We start from the raw sequence: 16974 nt of genomic DNA, 5'->3' as shown, positions 1-16974 counted from the left end.
ACTCAATTATGGCTGGCTATGGACATCTGTGAAAAATAAACAACATCCATAATCTACAAACATGGGAAGAGAGAAATATTATGAGTACAATGTTAAAATCAACAACCATTATATAGTTATGTTTCAGAGCTTACCTGCCTAGTTCCTTTAGTTTCTTCTGAAATTTACAGTGGACTTTCCATTGCCATTTTCCTTCTGGAGTACTAAGTTCTTCAAGGAATGTCAAAAAATTTTTAAGGTTCTCTGTTAGAGATAATGAAGTTCGTTTTTAATTCAATTATCATTCCGCAAGTGAATTATGAAAGAAGTGCTTTTTCATATTATGTAGAAACACCTACTTTCCTATGTACTATTTTCATTTCTCTTTAAGGGAGACATCTATACATGCCTAAAGCTCTAAGAATATAACATCTACACATAAAAAAGAACATGTTAATGACGGTAATACAAGAAGTGATTCAACTGCAGCAGGGGCAGACAGCCTTGCTTTACACCAGATTTAAAGGATATTATTGGTGTAAGAGAAGGGGAAAGAAATTTGAGTTAATAAAAGCTCAAGAAAAGACTGAAATGTACTAGTTATCTGTGAATGGCCGAATAAATGGACAGTACATTAAAAAGTATGAGAGTCAGCAGTAAACTATCGCAAGGACAAAAAACCAAACACCGCATGTTCTCACTCATAGGACACAGAAAACATCACACCCTGTGATGATTTGTGGTGGGAATCAACATGGGCAGGGACACATATGTAAAATGACATGTACCTACAACCTAGTATGAAAGTCAGAAGAGGAGTTACATGCTCAAAAGAACATCATCTTACCAATTGTGACAACCTCTGGGTTTAGAATTGATTCATCAGATACGATAAAACCTCCAGATACAAATAATTCATTGTATGTATGATTTTTAACATCATCCAGGCTATCAACACCAGCAAAACTAACACAGGGGAGCTTCTTTAAAGTCACCAAGCCAGGTATCTGTTTAAATCCCAAAATAAAAAGAGAAACAGATGAATGAAGGAATGAATTGACAGACTCAAGTGTGAAGGAACTTACAAGAAGTCTAACAGAATGCATTATGACTCATCTATATTAGTGGATTGCCTCTGGAAAGCCACACAAATAATATTCCCAACATTATTTCCCAATATATAAACCAACATTTATGTACTGGGACCTACCACAGACCACTAAGGAAAAGGAGCTTACAATAGACCTCAAAACACAAAATGGACAAAAGCTGACCTCTCTATAACCTGTGAGTACAGTCAGAATTCAGATGAAGGCAAAACCTATGTGCTCGAACAGTCAAACAATCAGGAAAGGCGTCCAAGATTTAGGATGGAGATAGGGCTCCTAAGACTAGATGGGATACCTCAAAATTTAAGGGAAAAGGGGACTGGTCTGGCAAAGATGGAGCACAAATAGGTTTTTCCTAGGACATAAAAATGAAGATGAAAACATTACGCAGTCAGTCAGCAGACCCGATGGCATTCAAGGATTCAGTACTCTTATTAGTCTTGACTACTTGAGTGACAGGGAAGATCTGTGATGTGCAGCAATTTAAAATTTTGCATAGGTAAACTTGAATCTCACAAGCTGATTCATAGATGGGTCCTTAAGTTTAATCTCCTTTAAAGCTTATTTTAAAAACACTAGTCTGGCAGACAGTAAGATTTTACAATAAGGGAGTTTTTAAAACCAAAGCAAGCAGTGAATTTGACTTAATAGTCTACCTTGTGAATGAAACCTGCAATGTCTTCATTTTGAATAATAATCAATAGTTTATCTAATTTTGATCTTCTTTCCAAAAACTGTTCTGGATGACATTCTGTATTGCCTAATTTGATAAGATATTCCTGTTAAAGAAAAACAACTAAATCAATATTAAAATACTTCTTTGTAAACATCAATTTAACAGAAATGCAAGATAAACTGATAAAGCTTAACTACTAGGACATTAACAACAATGAATGAACTTACACTCTAAGAGACCATCAAATCCTTTTTATTTGAGTCTCACTGTTGCCTAGGCTGGAGTGCAGCAGCATGATCACAACGCACTGCAGCCTTGACCTCCCAGGCTCAAGCAACCCTCCCACCTCAGCCTCCTGAATACATGGATGGCACTAGGCTCACACCACCATACCAGGCTATTTTTTTTTTTTTTTTAAAGAGACAGAGTCTCGCTGTGTTGCCCAAGCTGGTCTTAAATTCCTGGGCTGGAGTGATCCTCCTGCCTTGGCCGCCCAAAGTGCTGGGATTACAGGCGTGAGCCACTGCATGTGGCCCAAATCCACTTTTCTTTTCTAGAAGAGGAATCTAAAGGTCAGAGATTCACCAATCACACAGTCACAATGTTACAGGACTATGCAAAGCCAGCCAAGTAACAGTGTGAGTTGACAGAAAGAACTGTTAATTAGGCCAGGTTCTTAACCCAGCTCCTTTAGTTATTATAGAGGCTAATGACTAGACTCTAGGTTGCCTATAATATCCTATGAGAAACACTTTAAGGCAACCTAGAGTCTAATAATTAACCACTCCCTAGCTCACCTTTTCCTTTCCATTCTAAGCAGGCCCTTGGTTATTTGCAGCAGTATTAACTGGGATAAACGCCTTCAGAGTTAAGAACTTTCACAACCATAGCTCCTTTAATTCACAACAGCTCAAAAAGCATTTATATAGAGCTTCATTATGTACAATGGTATTCACATACAAATTAGCCATTTCTGTCAAGTTTCTGTGTTCAAAGTAGGCTCTCCCAACTAGTAACTCTTCCTCCATGCTGGTGAACATGGTACTGCCTTTCACAGGACACAGGCAGACTTCCACGCAGAGTTCCCTTTGCTCTCTGCTTGCTGGTGGAATCCTGAGCACTGAAGCAAACTGCAGGATCCTGGAGGTCACATTCCTCATTTCAGAGATTACTTTTAATGTCAGCACAGCTGGTCAGACAGCTATAATAAAAACCCAGCTTACCTGACAACCAGTCTGCTGCTCTTTCAACCTAAAGTGTCACCCCAAAGAGGAGGATGTTGTGCTAAAGCAGCACCTTCTACACTGATTTTGATCCAAGCTCTGGAACTTTTGGGCAGATCTCAGACCAGCTTAGGCAGTTAATGAAAAGGTAACTTACCATCTGACATGCCTGCTGGTAATTTTTTTTTTTTTTTTTTTTTGAGACGGAGTCTTGCTCTGTCACCCAGGCTGGAGTGCAGTGGCGCTCTCGGCTCACTGCAAGCTCTGCCTCCTGCCTCAGCCTCCCGAGTAGCTGGGACTACAGGCACCCACCACCACGCCTGGCTAATTTTTTGTATTGTTAGTAGAGACAGGGTTTCACTGTGTCAATCAAGATGGTCCCGATCTCCTGACCTGGTGATCTGCCCGCCTCAGCCTCCCTGCTGTTAATTTTTGATGTCTTCTTACATTAAGAAGCTTTAAGTTCATTTTACATAGGACAGTTTAATTCATATATCAGTTTGACTCCAGAAATATTTAAAGTTTACATTTTTATTCACAGTCTTTTACTGTAGTATTCTTGCTGGAATATTTCCAATGGATATTGATTAAAAGAATTAAAGTTTCAATCTGGTTTTCTATCAGATTCGTAAAACAAAGAATGCTCTTTTATTCTATATAAATGACAGAAATGACTTATTCTATGCCAGATAAATTAAAAGCACAATTCATTAGGAAATGCATCTCCTATCCCCTTAATCTAAATGTAATGGCTGGGTGCGATGGCTCACACCTGTAATCCCAGTACTTTGGGAGGCCAAGGCGGGCGCATTACCTAAGGTCAGGAGTTCGAGACCAGCCTGGCCAATATGGTGAAACCCCGTCTCTACTAAAAATATAAAAATTTAGCTGGGAGTGGTGGCGGGTGCCTGCAATCCCACCTACTTGGGAAGATGAGGCAGGAGAATTGCTTGAACCCAGAAGGTGGAGGTTGCAGTGAGCCAAGATAGTGCCATTACATTCCACCCTGGGCGACAAGAGCAAAACTCCATCTCAATAAATAAATAAATTTTTAAAAATGTCAAATAGGTGTGTGTTACAAACCCTTTTTAAAAAAGGAGCGGGGGGCGGGGGGTGCGGGGATGGAGGAAGTTGGAGTTATGCTAAGCACACCCGGTACTGTGCCCAACCTATTCTCTCATCTAACCCGAAACCAATATGCAGCTAGCTATGCCCCCAAAGAGTACTGTGCTTGGGAACTTGTTGCTGGCTGGTGGGGAAGAGTTGAGAAACTCTACATTGTCATGTAGGGCAAAAATGCAACCAAGGAATTCCTAGAAGTCTCATTTCATTTTCCCAAGAAACCATTAGGAATCAGTAAGGAAAGCCCAACACAGTACTCTGACTCATGTCATTTCTATGTTCTTCGGGTCTTGACCAGGTAACATCACACAAAACATGCTGACCTCAGAGATCCCCAAACTTACAAAAGGCTTAGGACATGTTAGTAGCTACAAAGCCCATGGTCCCTCTGCTTCCTCTAATGAAATTCCAGTCATGCTAAGTAAACTCCATAAATGAGAGCAGGCATTTATTTCAAAATCCTAGGCATTCCCTTAAGGAATTAAAATCCCATAATTTATTGATTATTAATTTTACTAATATTATACCACTAATATAATTGCTCCAATGTGTTACCATTTACCTACCTACTGGTAACAAACTTACATATCTATGTCTAAACATACAGACACACAGAAAGGTGTGTCTGTGTATGGTTTTTTTTGTGTGTTTTTTTTTTTTTTTTTTGAGATGGAGTCTTGCTCTGTTGCCCAGGCTAGAGTGCAGTGGCGTGATCTCGGCTCACTGCAAGCTCCGCCTCCCGGGTTCACCCCATTATCCTGCCTCAGCCTCCTGTACTGTATGTACACAGTACAGACGGGGTTTCACCATGTTAGCCAGGATGGTCTCAATCTCCTGAATTCGTGATCCACCCGTCTTGGCCTCCCAAAGTGCTGAGATTACAGGCGTGAGCCACCACGCCTGGCCGTCTGTGTGTGTGTTTAAACCAAATATCTGAAATGTTAGTCTGCAGCTTCGGTAGAAAAAATATACCTCACAATGAGAAATCTTTCATGATTGATAAGTTGTTCAAGATTATCAGGTTTCTTGATCAATAAAGGCTAAAGGGAATTTTACATGGCTAGGGTATCAAGAAACACCAAAAGTGTATCATTAGGCCAACCCTGGGCAGTTTGTTTTTCTATGTGATTGATCAAACCCCATGAGATAAACCCTGGCAACCTGACTTTTCCTCTCTGTATTTTTCCTTCCTCGTTAAAAATCCAAGAAACAGCCAGGCGCAGTGGCTCACACCTGTAATCCCAGCACTTTGGGAGGCTGAGGCGGGCGGATCACAAGGTCAAGAGTTCCAGACCAGCCTGATCAACACGGTGAAACCCCACCTCTACTAAAAATACAAAAAAAAATTAGCCAGGCATGGTGTGGCACACCTGTAATCCCAGCTACTTGGGGGGCTGAAGCAGGAGAATCGCTTGAACTCGGAAAGCAAGGTTGCAGTGAGCCGAGATCACGCCACTGCACTCCAGCCTGGGCGACAGAGGGAGATTCCGTCTCAAAAAAACCCCAAAGATCCAAGAAATACTTAAAACCTTCAAATCAAGTTTAAAAGGTATGTGCATAAAAGACACTATAAAACAAGATTCTAAATTCTAACATAGATCACAAGTTCTGAATTTACTTGGACTTACCACTCTTTTATTCCACCCTGAGTTAAATTATGAAAATACACAATCAACATTTATTTTTATTATTTATTTTTAGAGACAGAGTCTCACTCTGTCACCTAGGCTGGCACAATCATAGCAAATTGTAATCTCGAATGCCTGGGCTCAAGTGATCCTCCCACTTGAGCTTCCCAAGCAGCTGGGACTACAGTAGAGTGCCACCATGCCTAATTTTTGTTATTAAGAGACAATGTCTTGTTATGTTGCCCAGGCTGGTCATGAACTCCTGGCCTCAAGCAATCCTCCTGCCTCAGCCTCCCAAGTTTTGGGATTACAGGTATTAGCCACCATGCCTGGCCTAACATTTAAACACAAAACATTTAAACACAAAAAAACTTCCATTTTATAGAGGTCACACCAACAAGATAAGTTTGTACAGCATTATTATTACCTTCTGGTTTAGTTACCTTTATTTCTTTACAGAGCACACTCTCTTCTTCTTCATGAATATAAAATTTCACAGTATTTTTCTGGACATCTTTCATGATTTTAACCAAACTATTAAATACTTCAGGTTCTAACTGGCTTATAAAATTTGAAAGAGCTGGTTGAGCAGAAATGTTTACATCACTGGGGGATTCTGTTGTTTCTTCTACTGTTTCCCGGGCCATATCACCAGGTACAATATGATCAGAAGTCACCATTAACTCTGTGGCATGTTGAGGCTGGTTCATTTCTACTTCAGTTAAAGTCGAAGTGGAATGCTGCTCGTTAGAGTTGGTATCTTTCAAAGGATCACTACACAGTGGCTCAGGGAGATGTTTATTGTTGAAGTCACTTGAGGAAACTGGTATGACATGCCTTTCCAGAGGATTCGATGCTATCTTAGCACCAGAATCATTAGGACTGACTGGTGGCAAATTCCCACCCTTGGCTGATGCTTTAATAATAATAGTATTTAGCTTCTCATGCAAACCATCTACAAACTCCTGCACACCAGCTTTGGAAGTCTTAGAATATATGAACTCGGAAAGCCGTTTCATCTTCTCTTGTGTTGAAAAGATAGGTGTGGAAACTCTACTGACATATGAAACATTCTTTTGCTTCAAAATCTCTTCTATCTTCCTAGAAAAGAGATTGTACTCTCCTAACACTGTCCTCTCTGTGGTTTCGCTCACTGCAGGCGGCTCTGCCTCTGCTGCTGGCACACACTGCTCCTCCACCTGACCTGTCAACACGTCATCCTCAGTGGTGCCCTTTAGTGTGTCTGTAAATGGAGAGGATGGAAACTGGTAATCAGAACTTCTCTGTCTATTTATTACCCGGGGGTCGTTAGGAAAGGCCTCCTGTGGTGGCACACACACCAGTTGTTCTTCTGGTGATTTCATACCTATACAGGAAGAGTTCATTATTATAAGAGCAATCCAAAAAGATACGAAAACATAAACCCTTAAATTGGGGGAAAAAAGGGTTAACACACATTTAGAACTAATTTTATATTAGAAGGTAAAATAAGATCCTAAAATTCTGGTATGAATTCTATTCCCTGTGTGCCCTACTTATGGGATGGTCCTTAGAGTTGTAGCTAATGTTAACAACTCTGCTATTTTGAAGTGCTCAAGCAAGCACCAATTTGGCATCAATACAAATTAAGTCATTTGCTTGTTTCTGCCTCCCTACCATTCTGTAGATCTAAGTTTAATACACATGTTTTAATCAAGATGGTCAGTTGCATCAGCTTGCTCAATCCCTGTATTTATTATTTGCCAAGTAATATCTACTATGGTAATGGCCCCTTAGTGGGCGTAAGGCAATTGTAAGAATACCAAACAGAAATGCTGTGGGAATAACTGCCAAGTTAAAAGTTGCATCTAGGATCTAGGATAATTAATTTTATCTGCTTTCAGACTTGTTCTCACTTATGAGGTTGCTAAGTAGATTTCCTGTAATGTCAGGGACTTCATTTTATCAGGAAATAAAAGGAACAATAATAAGACAAGAGAAGAACATATTTCACAGCTGCACACTTTTGACAGTCCTTTCATAAATATTTTCCTTTTGTTTGGAAATAATTCTAAGAGAAAAGAAGATAGCTATACCTCATTTGAGATACAGAGGTTAGCTGATACTAATGGGATTAAAACCTTTCACTCTTGACAAATAGCTCAATCCAAAAGATCATACTTTCCCCCAAAAAAATCATAAATTCAAACAAAGTATGTTTTTGAAACTACATTTGAAAAAGGGAACTCTAATTCCATTTTTAAGCAACAGGGGGAAAAATATATTTAACTTCAATTTTAGTGTTATATTTTAGGAAAAGACAAAAACTCATGATCTTTGCTTAGAAGACGTATACACAATTATTTACCCGCTAAAATTTCACCCGCTAAAAATTTTTACCCGCTAAAAAATTACTGTTTTTCCTTAAGCCTTGGCCAACATTCCCTAACAAATTGCTGCTGTAGTATAGGAAATGGTGCCTCTAAATCAGAAAGTCCAGGTACAGGTAGTTTTCAAACCTACAGTAAAGATTTTGCTCACACTCACCACACTTTTCTAAAGGTTTAAATAGCCTCACTAGGAGTCAAGCTTACGACATTTTCTACCAATCCTGGTGGTTATCATGAACCAGTACACTCATTAACTACTGCAAAGGCAATTTGTCAGCACAGTGAAAAGACCTAAGGCGGGTCTGTAGGCGGAGGTGAGAGGGGAGCAAAATATCCAACGTGCCACGATAAGAATTAGAACTGTATGAAATTGATAAACCAGAAAATCCAAGTTTCATAAGATAATTAGGAGTACTAAATATCCTGAATATCTTAAATCTCCAACATTAAAATGTGCTTTAGTACACGTAAAGTGTCTGGAAGGATACACAAGAAATTGGTAACCATGGCTAATATACGGGGAAGAATCTAAGTGTCCCAGGCTGGGATAGTATTACTTTCTCAAGTATTTTTGGACTTCTTGAATAATGTATCGTGTCAAATATATCTGATATATTCAAAGAAAAAAATTTGAACTGCATCTCATAAAACATATGGGTTGGGGAGAACTACCTTAATTTAAAAAATTCTGAATTATTTATTAGACATGGGGCCTCACTATGTTTCCCAGACTGGCCCTGAATTTCCAGCCTCAATTCCTCCTGCCTCAGTCTTCCAAGTAGATGGGACTACAGGTGCATACCACCACACCCAGCTATTTATTACTTTAAATGAAACAGTGGCTCCCAAAATGTATAGCTAAACAAACCAGTAAGTTTACTCCTGAAGGGTTACAAATAAAGGGAATATTTTTAACTTGAAATATAACTTAAATCCACATGCAGAATTTTCCGTAATTAAAAACCTCTAAACCAAATAGATCCCTTTATAAAATATAAATAATCACAACCTAATTTTATTTCGCACAAATTTCCTTGTATGATTTTATTAAGAACTTAACTGCTCAGGCACAGTGGCTCATGCCTGTAATCCCAGCACTGTGGGAGGCCAAGGCGGGCAGATCACCTGAGGTCAGGAGTTCGAGACCAGCCTGGCCAAAATGGTGAAACCTTGTCTCTACTAAAAAAAAAATACAAAAATTAGCCAGGCGTGGTGGCGAGCACCTGTAATCTCAGCTACTCAGGAAGCAGAGGCTGCAGTGAGCCAAGATTACACCACTGCACTCCAGCCTGCCTGGGCAACAGAGCAAGATTCTGTTGCAAAAAAAAAAATAGAAAAAAAAACCAAATTATTTTGAAAATATCTTAGTCTATAAGTGATTGAAAACACACATACATGTCAATCCATAATAATGCTTTTTTTGTTGTTTTTTTGAGACAGAGTCTCGCTCTGCCACCAGGCTGGAGTGCAGTGGTGCGATCTCGGCTCACTGCAACCTCCATCTCCCAGGTTCGAGCAATTCTCCTGCCTCAGCCTCCCGAGTAGCTGCGACTACAGGCGCAAGCCACCATGCTCAGCTAATTTTTTTTTTTTTAGTAGAGACAGGGTTTTACCATGTTGTCCAGGATGGTCTCAATGTCTTGACCTCCTGATCCACACACCTTGGCCTCCCAGAGTGCTGGGATTACAAACATGAGCCATTGTGCTTTTTAAAAAACACTCGCTCACGCTTGTAATCCCAGCACTTTGGGAGGCTGAGGCGGGCAGATCACGAGGTCAGGAGATCGATACCACGGTGAAACCCCGTCCCTACTAAAAATACAAAAAAAAAAATTAGCCGGGCGTGGTGGCGGGCACCTGTAGTCCCAGCTACTCGGAAAGGCTGAGGCAGGAGAATGGCGTGAACCCGGGAGGCGGAGCTTGCAGTGAGCCGAGATCGCACCACTGCACTCCAGCCTGGGCGACAGAGCGAGACTCCATCTCAAAAAAAAAAAAAAAAAAAAAAAAACACTCATTGCCATTAAATAATTGCAGTATTTTAACTTTTAAGTGAAAGGGGAGTAGTCAGTTCTCTAAAGGCACCATCATTCAGATGTCTACACTTTAGCTTACAAAATATAAAGATGGTATTCCCAAATAAGAGGAATGCAGGTGCTGATGGAACATTCTGAAGCATAAGAAAGATAACTACTAGCCAGGCACAGTGGCTCACACCTGTAATCCCAACATTTTGGGAGGCCAAGGTGGGCAGATCACGAGGTCAAGAGATCGAGACCATCCTGGCCAACATGGTGAAACCCCGAAATCAGAAAAGAATTACTGATAGATGCAAAACATGGACTCCCTGACATAATATTGCATGAAAGTACCAAACACGAGAGACGACATGAGTAGGCTCTATTTATCCTAAGTTCAACAACAGGCAAAACTAATCGGATTAGCGCTTACTTGGGAACAAGGAGAGTACTAACTAGGAGAATGTGGAAGAAAATCTTCTAGGATGCTAGAAACATTCTACACCTTGATTTGGGTGGTGGTCATGTACACATGTAAAATTTCAAAATGCTGTACATTAAAGATCTGTGGCCAGGTGCAGTGGCTCACTTGAGGTCAGGAGTTCGAGACTAGCCTGGCCAACAAGGTGAAACCCTGTCTCTACTAAAAATACAAAAATCAGCCGGGTGTGGTGGCACATGCCTGTAATCTCAGCTACTTGGGAGGCTGAGGCAGGAGAATCGCTTAACCCAGGAGGCAGAGGTTGCAGTGAATCAAGATCATGCCATTGCACTCCAGCCTGGGCGACAGAGAGAGATTCTATATCAGAGGGAAAAAAAAAAAAAAAGATTTGTGAACTTTCCTCTATGTTATATATCTGTTGTTCATGGTTTCTTTTTTTTTTTTTTTTTTACCACATTTTCCTAGAAGGAGATGGTAAAGATTTTCTTGAAGGAAGCTAGTAAATTTAATTAGCGGGGGAGGGAAACTCCCAAAGGAAATAAATTACTACAAAGATGTAGTAAGAAAGTCATTTCACATTTCTTACAAATAAAAAAACAACACTTTAATTTCTGAAAGAGTCAGATACAACAAAACTGAAGGAAAATATAAAAAAGATCACCACCAAACTGTAAGCAAGAAAACAATGCCTATGACCACCTGCAGAGAAGCTGAATCCACCAAGCTCAGACAAAGATTATCTCCTACATACCCACTGCCAACTAGCTAATCAGTAATATCTGCAATTGTTTCTGAAATCCAAGTTTCTTAATCTCTTATTTAAACTACCTGCAGAAATTAGTTTTATAATCAGAACTAGGTTAAAAGACTATGAATAGTATACCTAAAATATAAATGGCTTCCCCCTTGGCTATTTTTTAAAAATTTAAAAAACAAGAAACCCAGGTTTGGGGGCTCAATCCTGTAATCCCAGCACTTTGGGAGGCTGAAGCAGGTGGATCACCTGAGGTCAGGAGTTTGAGACCAGCCTGGCAAACATGGTGAAATCCCGTCTCTACTAAAAATAAAAGAATTAGCTGGGCATGGTGGCATGCGCCTGTAATCCCAGCTACTTGGGAGGCTGAGGAAGGTGAATTGCTTGAACCTGGGAGGCAGAGGTTGCAGTGAGCCGAGCTCACGCCACTGCATTCCAGCCTGGGTGACAGAGTAAGATTCCATCTCAAAAAAAACAAAAACAAAAAAAAAGAAGTTTCTCATAAAATATACTGCACAAATGGCTTAGGAATATATTCTGGTCTTCCCAAATCATATTGTAAGATAGACTCTACTGTGGGTGAAGAAAACTTAATCTATATAAATATTCGGTAACTTATTTGAACACTCTTTATAGTAAGAATATTGGATACAACTCAATGATTTACATATAAATAAATATGGTACTGTCCAAATTTTCTGTAATTAAAAAAATTCAAGTAAATGCCCTATTGATGGAGTATCAGAAATGCAAGTAGCAATTCTGAAGGGCACATTGGGAAGAAAAGCAAAGCAAGCCTTCTCACCTGGTGTTTGTTTCTCACCATGTTTCCCCAGCTGGTCTTCTGGGCTTCTTGCATTCCCTCCTGAGGGAAAGCATCCATTAGACTCTCTTCAGACATTAGTGATACCTACTAAGCACCTTTCAGACAACCCCAAGTGGTAACGATGCAAGCATTCCTTCTTCTGCCTAAAATAATCTGAAGGGTCATACTGGTGATGACGGAATATCAACACTTAAGACATTGTACCTTCAAATGACCCAACACCAAGTATGAAGGTGTCTAAACGAGAAACGGTTAGGATAACCTTCTTATATCAACTACTTCTTTTGTTTCTCCTACTCAAGCTGATGTTTCCACCTCATAAAACAATACTAGGTTCCCTCTATCATCACCTACAGGCCTCCTGCCCTCCAGAAAGGTGTTAAGTAGAAGATGGTGCTAAAGCCCAATGGGAACTCATCAAGTTTTATAAATTCTTCTCAGAGTCCTCGGAAGTCTCAGCAGGTTCTAGTCTAGTTCACAGGCCAGTCTACTTTGTAACAAAAAGTTGTTTGCTGTTGTTATTTTTTTTAAAAGGTTAAAGATGTAGGACTGGAAAAGACGTATACCCTGAAAATATTTCCAAAAATGTTCAGCTAAGAAAAGAACTTGGAATACTAAGAGTATGTATTTATGTGTGTGTACGTATGTGTTTGCACAGTGAAATTAGAATGCTACCAAAAAAGAGATAGTATTTCAACATCTGCTAAACTTTTTGCCTCACAGTTCAATAACATTTACATTTGATCATTCAGGCCATTCTCTAAGATAATCCAATTTATTTAAGATAACCCAGTATCAAGAAATCAAATTTCTAATAGATGAACCTCAACATTATCACTTATTAGATGACAGCTTGTTACGGTGAAGTTTAAAGTTTGAGAAGACAGCATTTAATTGGTTGTCCAAAGAGCACCATTTTATCTCTGCAGCTACCTCACCTTATCAAAAACTCAGTTTCTGCCAACAGTCTTCATTCAGCAGTCTGCATGCTAAACTCCATACAGACAGTGTGTCTTAACCCTGTTTTTAAGGTGATTTTGCAGGTGCTTGCTGATGCTGACCAAGAAGAGCAACACTCAGTGATGAACATTGTATTACTCAAAACAAGACACTGAAGATGTCAGCGCCAAGTAAGATGAAGCACCTAGTGACCCACGAGTGAAATCCACAAAAGATGGAAACCTTCAGGAAATTGGTCTCTAAGTAAAATGAAGCAAACCCAAGTCCAAGTATACTTTTCTTACCTGTAATTGGAATCAGTTTCCAATGTATTTCAGTCTCTTCAACATTATTTGACTTAGACTGTTGCCTACGAAATCCATGTTCAATGGGAACACTGGGACACAAACTGCAGTCTTCAAAATTATTCACGCTAATTAAATTTGGATCCTAAAAATCAAAGTACACACTCAATAGCTTTCTTTTCAATTCATTTTAATGTCAAGAATAAACTTTTTTCACTGTAAATTCACGTGCTTCAATCTAAACATTACAAATGCGTAAAATCAACATGGTAAAGTTATACTCTAGTCTCAAAATTAAAACATAACTTTTCCCTCAAAACGTAATTTTATGTTAATTTAGAACAGGGATTGGTAAACTTTTACGCTAAAGTGCCAAACAGTAAATATTTTAGGCTCTGCAGGCCAGACTCTCTAGTCTACCACAGGCAATACCTAAACAAATGGACACAGCTGTACTCCAATAAAACTTTAGTTATAAAAATGGGTAGTGTGCTAGGTTCAACCCACATCCCCGCCCCCCATCAACTTGATTTAAAATACAAAAGATATCAGGAGGCCGGGCGCGGTGGCTCACGCTTGTAATCCCAGCACTTTGGGAGGCCGAGGCGGGCGGATCACGAGGTCAGGAGATCAAGACCACGGTGAAACCCCGTCTCTACTAAAAATACAAAAAAAAATTAGCCGGGCGTGGTGGCGGGTGCCTGTAGTCCCAGCTACTCGGAGAGGCTGAGGCAGGAGAATGGCGTGAACCTGGGAGGCGGAGCTTGCAGTGAGCCGAGATTGCGCCACTGCACTCCAGCCTGGGCTGTCGACAGCAAGACTCCGTCTCAAAAAAAAAAAAAAAAAAGATATCAGGAAACACTAATACAGGTTAGTTCCTCAGTGCCTACCTTACATAACCCAACAAATAAGCCTCCTGCCATCATCTTCCCCTTGAAATAAATATCTCAAAATGACATCGAGAAAGAATGGGGACATGCATACAACTTTAAATAAAGGCAGGGAAGAGACAATGGAGACAGTAAATGAAGAAATAAGCCCATAGGAATATGGTGCCATCCTAGAACTAGTCCCCAGTGATGCAGCGACTACTTAAGGGAGATAAGGCTACTTCTCAGCTATAAACCAGCACTCTGAACAAATATCATAAATATACTGGACACTCTAATAAGCAAAGGCTGACAGTCACTTCACAGGTAATCCTAAAGGCTGCTTATGTTCCATTCCTATTTGTGTAAGAAATACCAAGTACCTAACTTTGTTACACTGCTGTACTGAGACTGGTATCCTCATCTGTCTCACCTTTGGGTTCTCTGTTACTGCCGACAGAAAGTCAATGCTTTGATAATTCAACTTCATTATGAAACAATAAGGAATTAACTCCCAATAAGCCATTTCTGACAAATATTAATAGATTGTTCCACCTTAGCTTTATCACAACAAGTAAACTGTAGACAATATATTAAGCTTCTAAGAAGGAAGGAAAACTACTTCAGCATTTACCTCTTTGTAACAAGGAATAACTTAGGAAGTACCATCCTAGACAAGCACCTTTACTCCAAAGTGCATTTTATTTCTTTTTCAAAGAAAAAATCTTTCCCTGAAGCATACTCACAGCACCTCTTTCACACACACACTCACAAACACAAAGGTAACCAACAGCTATATGCTTACTTCTTTCAAATGTAGCTTATGGTCAGTGCCCACTTCGCTGGTAGAAATAGCAACAGAATACTTAGATGTTGCATCAACTTCTAGTAATAAGCTCTGAGTACCCTTAAACTGTTCATTTTCAATTTTTGCACAAGTAGGCTGCTCAAATTCTTTCTTATCTGGGGTAGAGTTCAACTCATACTCATGTTTTTGCCTCAGCTCTTCATAGGCATCATCAGTGCTCAATCCTAAGGCTTTGTTGACTGTGTCTGTCAGAGATGCATCAGAATGGCGCGCATTTGCTAGTGTTTCTGATAACCAATTAAACAGCCTATGGATATCAGCAATGCCGGAGTTACAGGTATCCTGCTGCTGCCGCCTCAAGTCAGCATCATGTCCAAGTGAGCCAACAGGCTGTGGAGACTCTGAGAAAAAGGAAGTCATTGGTTGAAGTTAAGTTTAAAAGCAAGCATAAAATTTTTAAAATCAAATATACCTAAAAAATTATCATAAAGCATTTATGGTCAGGAACTCAACCAATTTGCTTAGACTTTACAAATATTCACATCACTTTACAAACAGAACTGTAAAATTTTGCACATAGTTCAAAATTGCTATTAAAGTTTAATTTCCATTGTAATTTAAGCATTCTATCAACAGGAAAATAAGCTCATGCATTAGGTTTTAAATATGTGTATTAGTAACTACCATCAAAATCTCAAAGTCAACCAGGTGCTTGACAAGAGATGAAACATTTGTACTTACTATTTTGCCAATTGTTAGGATTATATGTGTATTACACTAGGCTACTAAAAAAATAACTTAATTTGATTTCTATCTTTTCCATACCTATTATATTTTGTCCTTAAGGCACTGGCTGACACACTTAAAATCTACACCTTATCTTGAATGACTAGATTACTTAAATTCATGATGAAGATAGGATATTATAGACATAAAATCACCCTGAAGAAATCTCCACAAAATTTGCATCAAGAACAAAAAGCATTATAAGAGGAAACACGTTAAGACATGGTTCCATGCATGCACTATATATCTGTATAATCTGTAACAACCAATAATATATTTTAAAACTTGTAAAGGGAGCAAACATTCAGAAAGTCATGTGCTTTAATATTGGGGTAGGGTAGGGATTGGGTGAAGCCTGAGTTAGGATTTCTAATTTAAGAGTATAACGTACCACAAAAATACATGTCAGAAACAAAGGACTGCATACTGTATGATTCTAATTATGTAAACTTTTTATAGAGCAGGCAAAACTAATCTATAAAGACAAAAAGCAGATCAGTAGTGGAATGCGGTGAACTACCTAACAAAGAACACAAAGCCACACATAAAAATGTTCTGGCCACGCACAGTGGCTCACGCCTATAATCCCAGCACTTTGGGAGGCTGAGGCGGGTGGATCACGAGGTCAGGAGATCGAGACCATCTTGGCTAACAAGATGAAACCCCGTCTCTACTAAAAAAATACAAAAAATTAGCTGGGCATGGTGGCATGAACCTGTAGTCCCAGCTACTTGGGAAGCGGAGGCAGGAGAATCACTTGAACCCAGGAGGCAGAGGTTGCAGTGAGCCAAGATCGTGCCACTGCACTCCAGCCTGGGCAACAGAGCGAGACTCCATCACCAAAAAAAAAAAAAAAATCTATAGGCTCACATCTGTAATCTCAGCACTTTGGGAGGACACGGAAGGTGGATCACATGAAGTCAGGAGTTCGAGACTAGCTCGGCCAACGTGGTGAAACCCTATCTCTACTAAAAATACAAAAATTAACTGGGTATGGTGGCACACGCCTGTAATCCCAGCTACTCGGGAGGCTGAGATAGGAGAATCGCTTAACCCAGGAGGCAGAGGTTGCAGTGAGCCAAGATCGGGTCACTGCACTCCAGCCTGGAAGACAGAGTAAGACT

General features: G+C 39.7%; 1 protein-coding gene across 9 annotated transcripts in view; it reads right to left on the bottom strand.

Moving 5' to 3' along the window:
• TASOR (transcription activation suppressor) overlaps positions 1-16974 on the bottom strand; it is a 65602-nt gene that overhangs the window by 6848 nt on the left and 41780 nt on the right. For 4 of the 9 annotated variants that reach the window (XM_032153961.2, XM_032153956.2, XM_058439117.1 and 1 more), the window contains 7 exons: positions 15062-15465; positions 13388-13532; positions 12123-12182; positions 6181-7103; positions 1745-1867; positions 827-986; positions 135-243 (listed from right to left, as the gene is read on the bottom strand). In XM_032153961.2, coding sequence (XP_032009852.1) covers positions 135-243; positions 827-986; positions 1745-1867; positions 6181-7103; positions 12123-12182; positions 13388-13532; positions 15062-15465 — 1924 coding nt within the window. The remainder of the gene's footprint in view (positions 1-134; positions 244-826; positions 987-1744; positions 1868-6180; positions 7104-12122; positions 12183-13387; positions 13533-15061; positions 15466-16974) is intronic. The other 5 variants (XM_032153958.2, XM_032153962.2, XM_032153960.2 and 2 more) reach the window with 3 other exon arrangements.

This window comes from Hylobates moloch, unplaced genomic scaffold, assembly GCF_009828535.3.
Source record: "Hylobates moloch isolate HMO894 unplaced genomic scaffold, HMol_V3 SCAFFOLD_5, whole genome shotgun sequence".
In the NCBI taxonomy this organism is placed as follows: Eukaryota; Metazoa; Chordata; class Mammalia; order Primates; family Hylobatidae; genus Hylobates; species Hylobates moloch.
The sequence above is the reverse complement of the archived record's forward strand: the minus strand, read 5'-3'. Positions and strand labels throughout refer to the sequence as shown.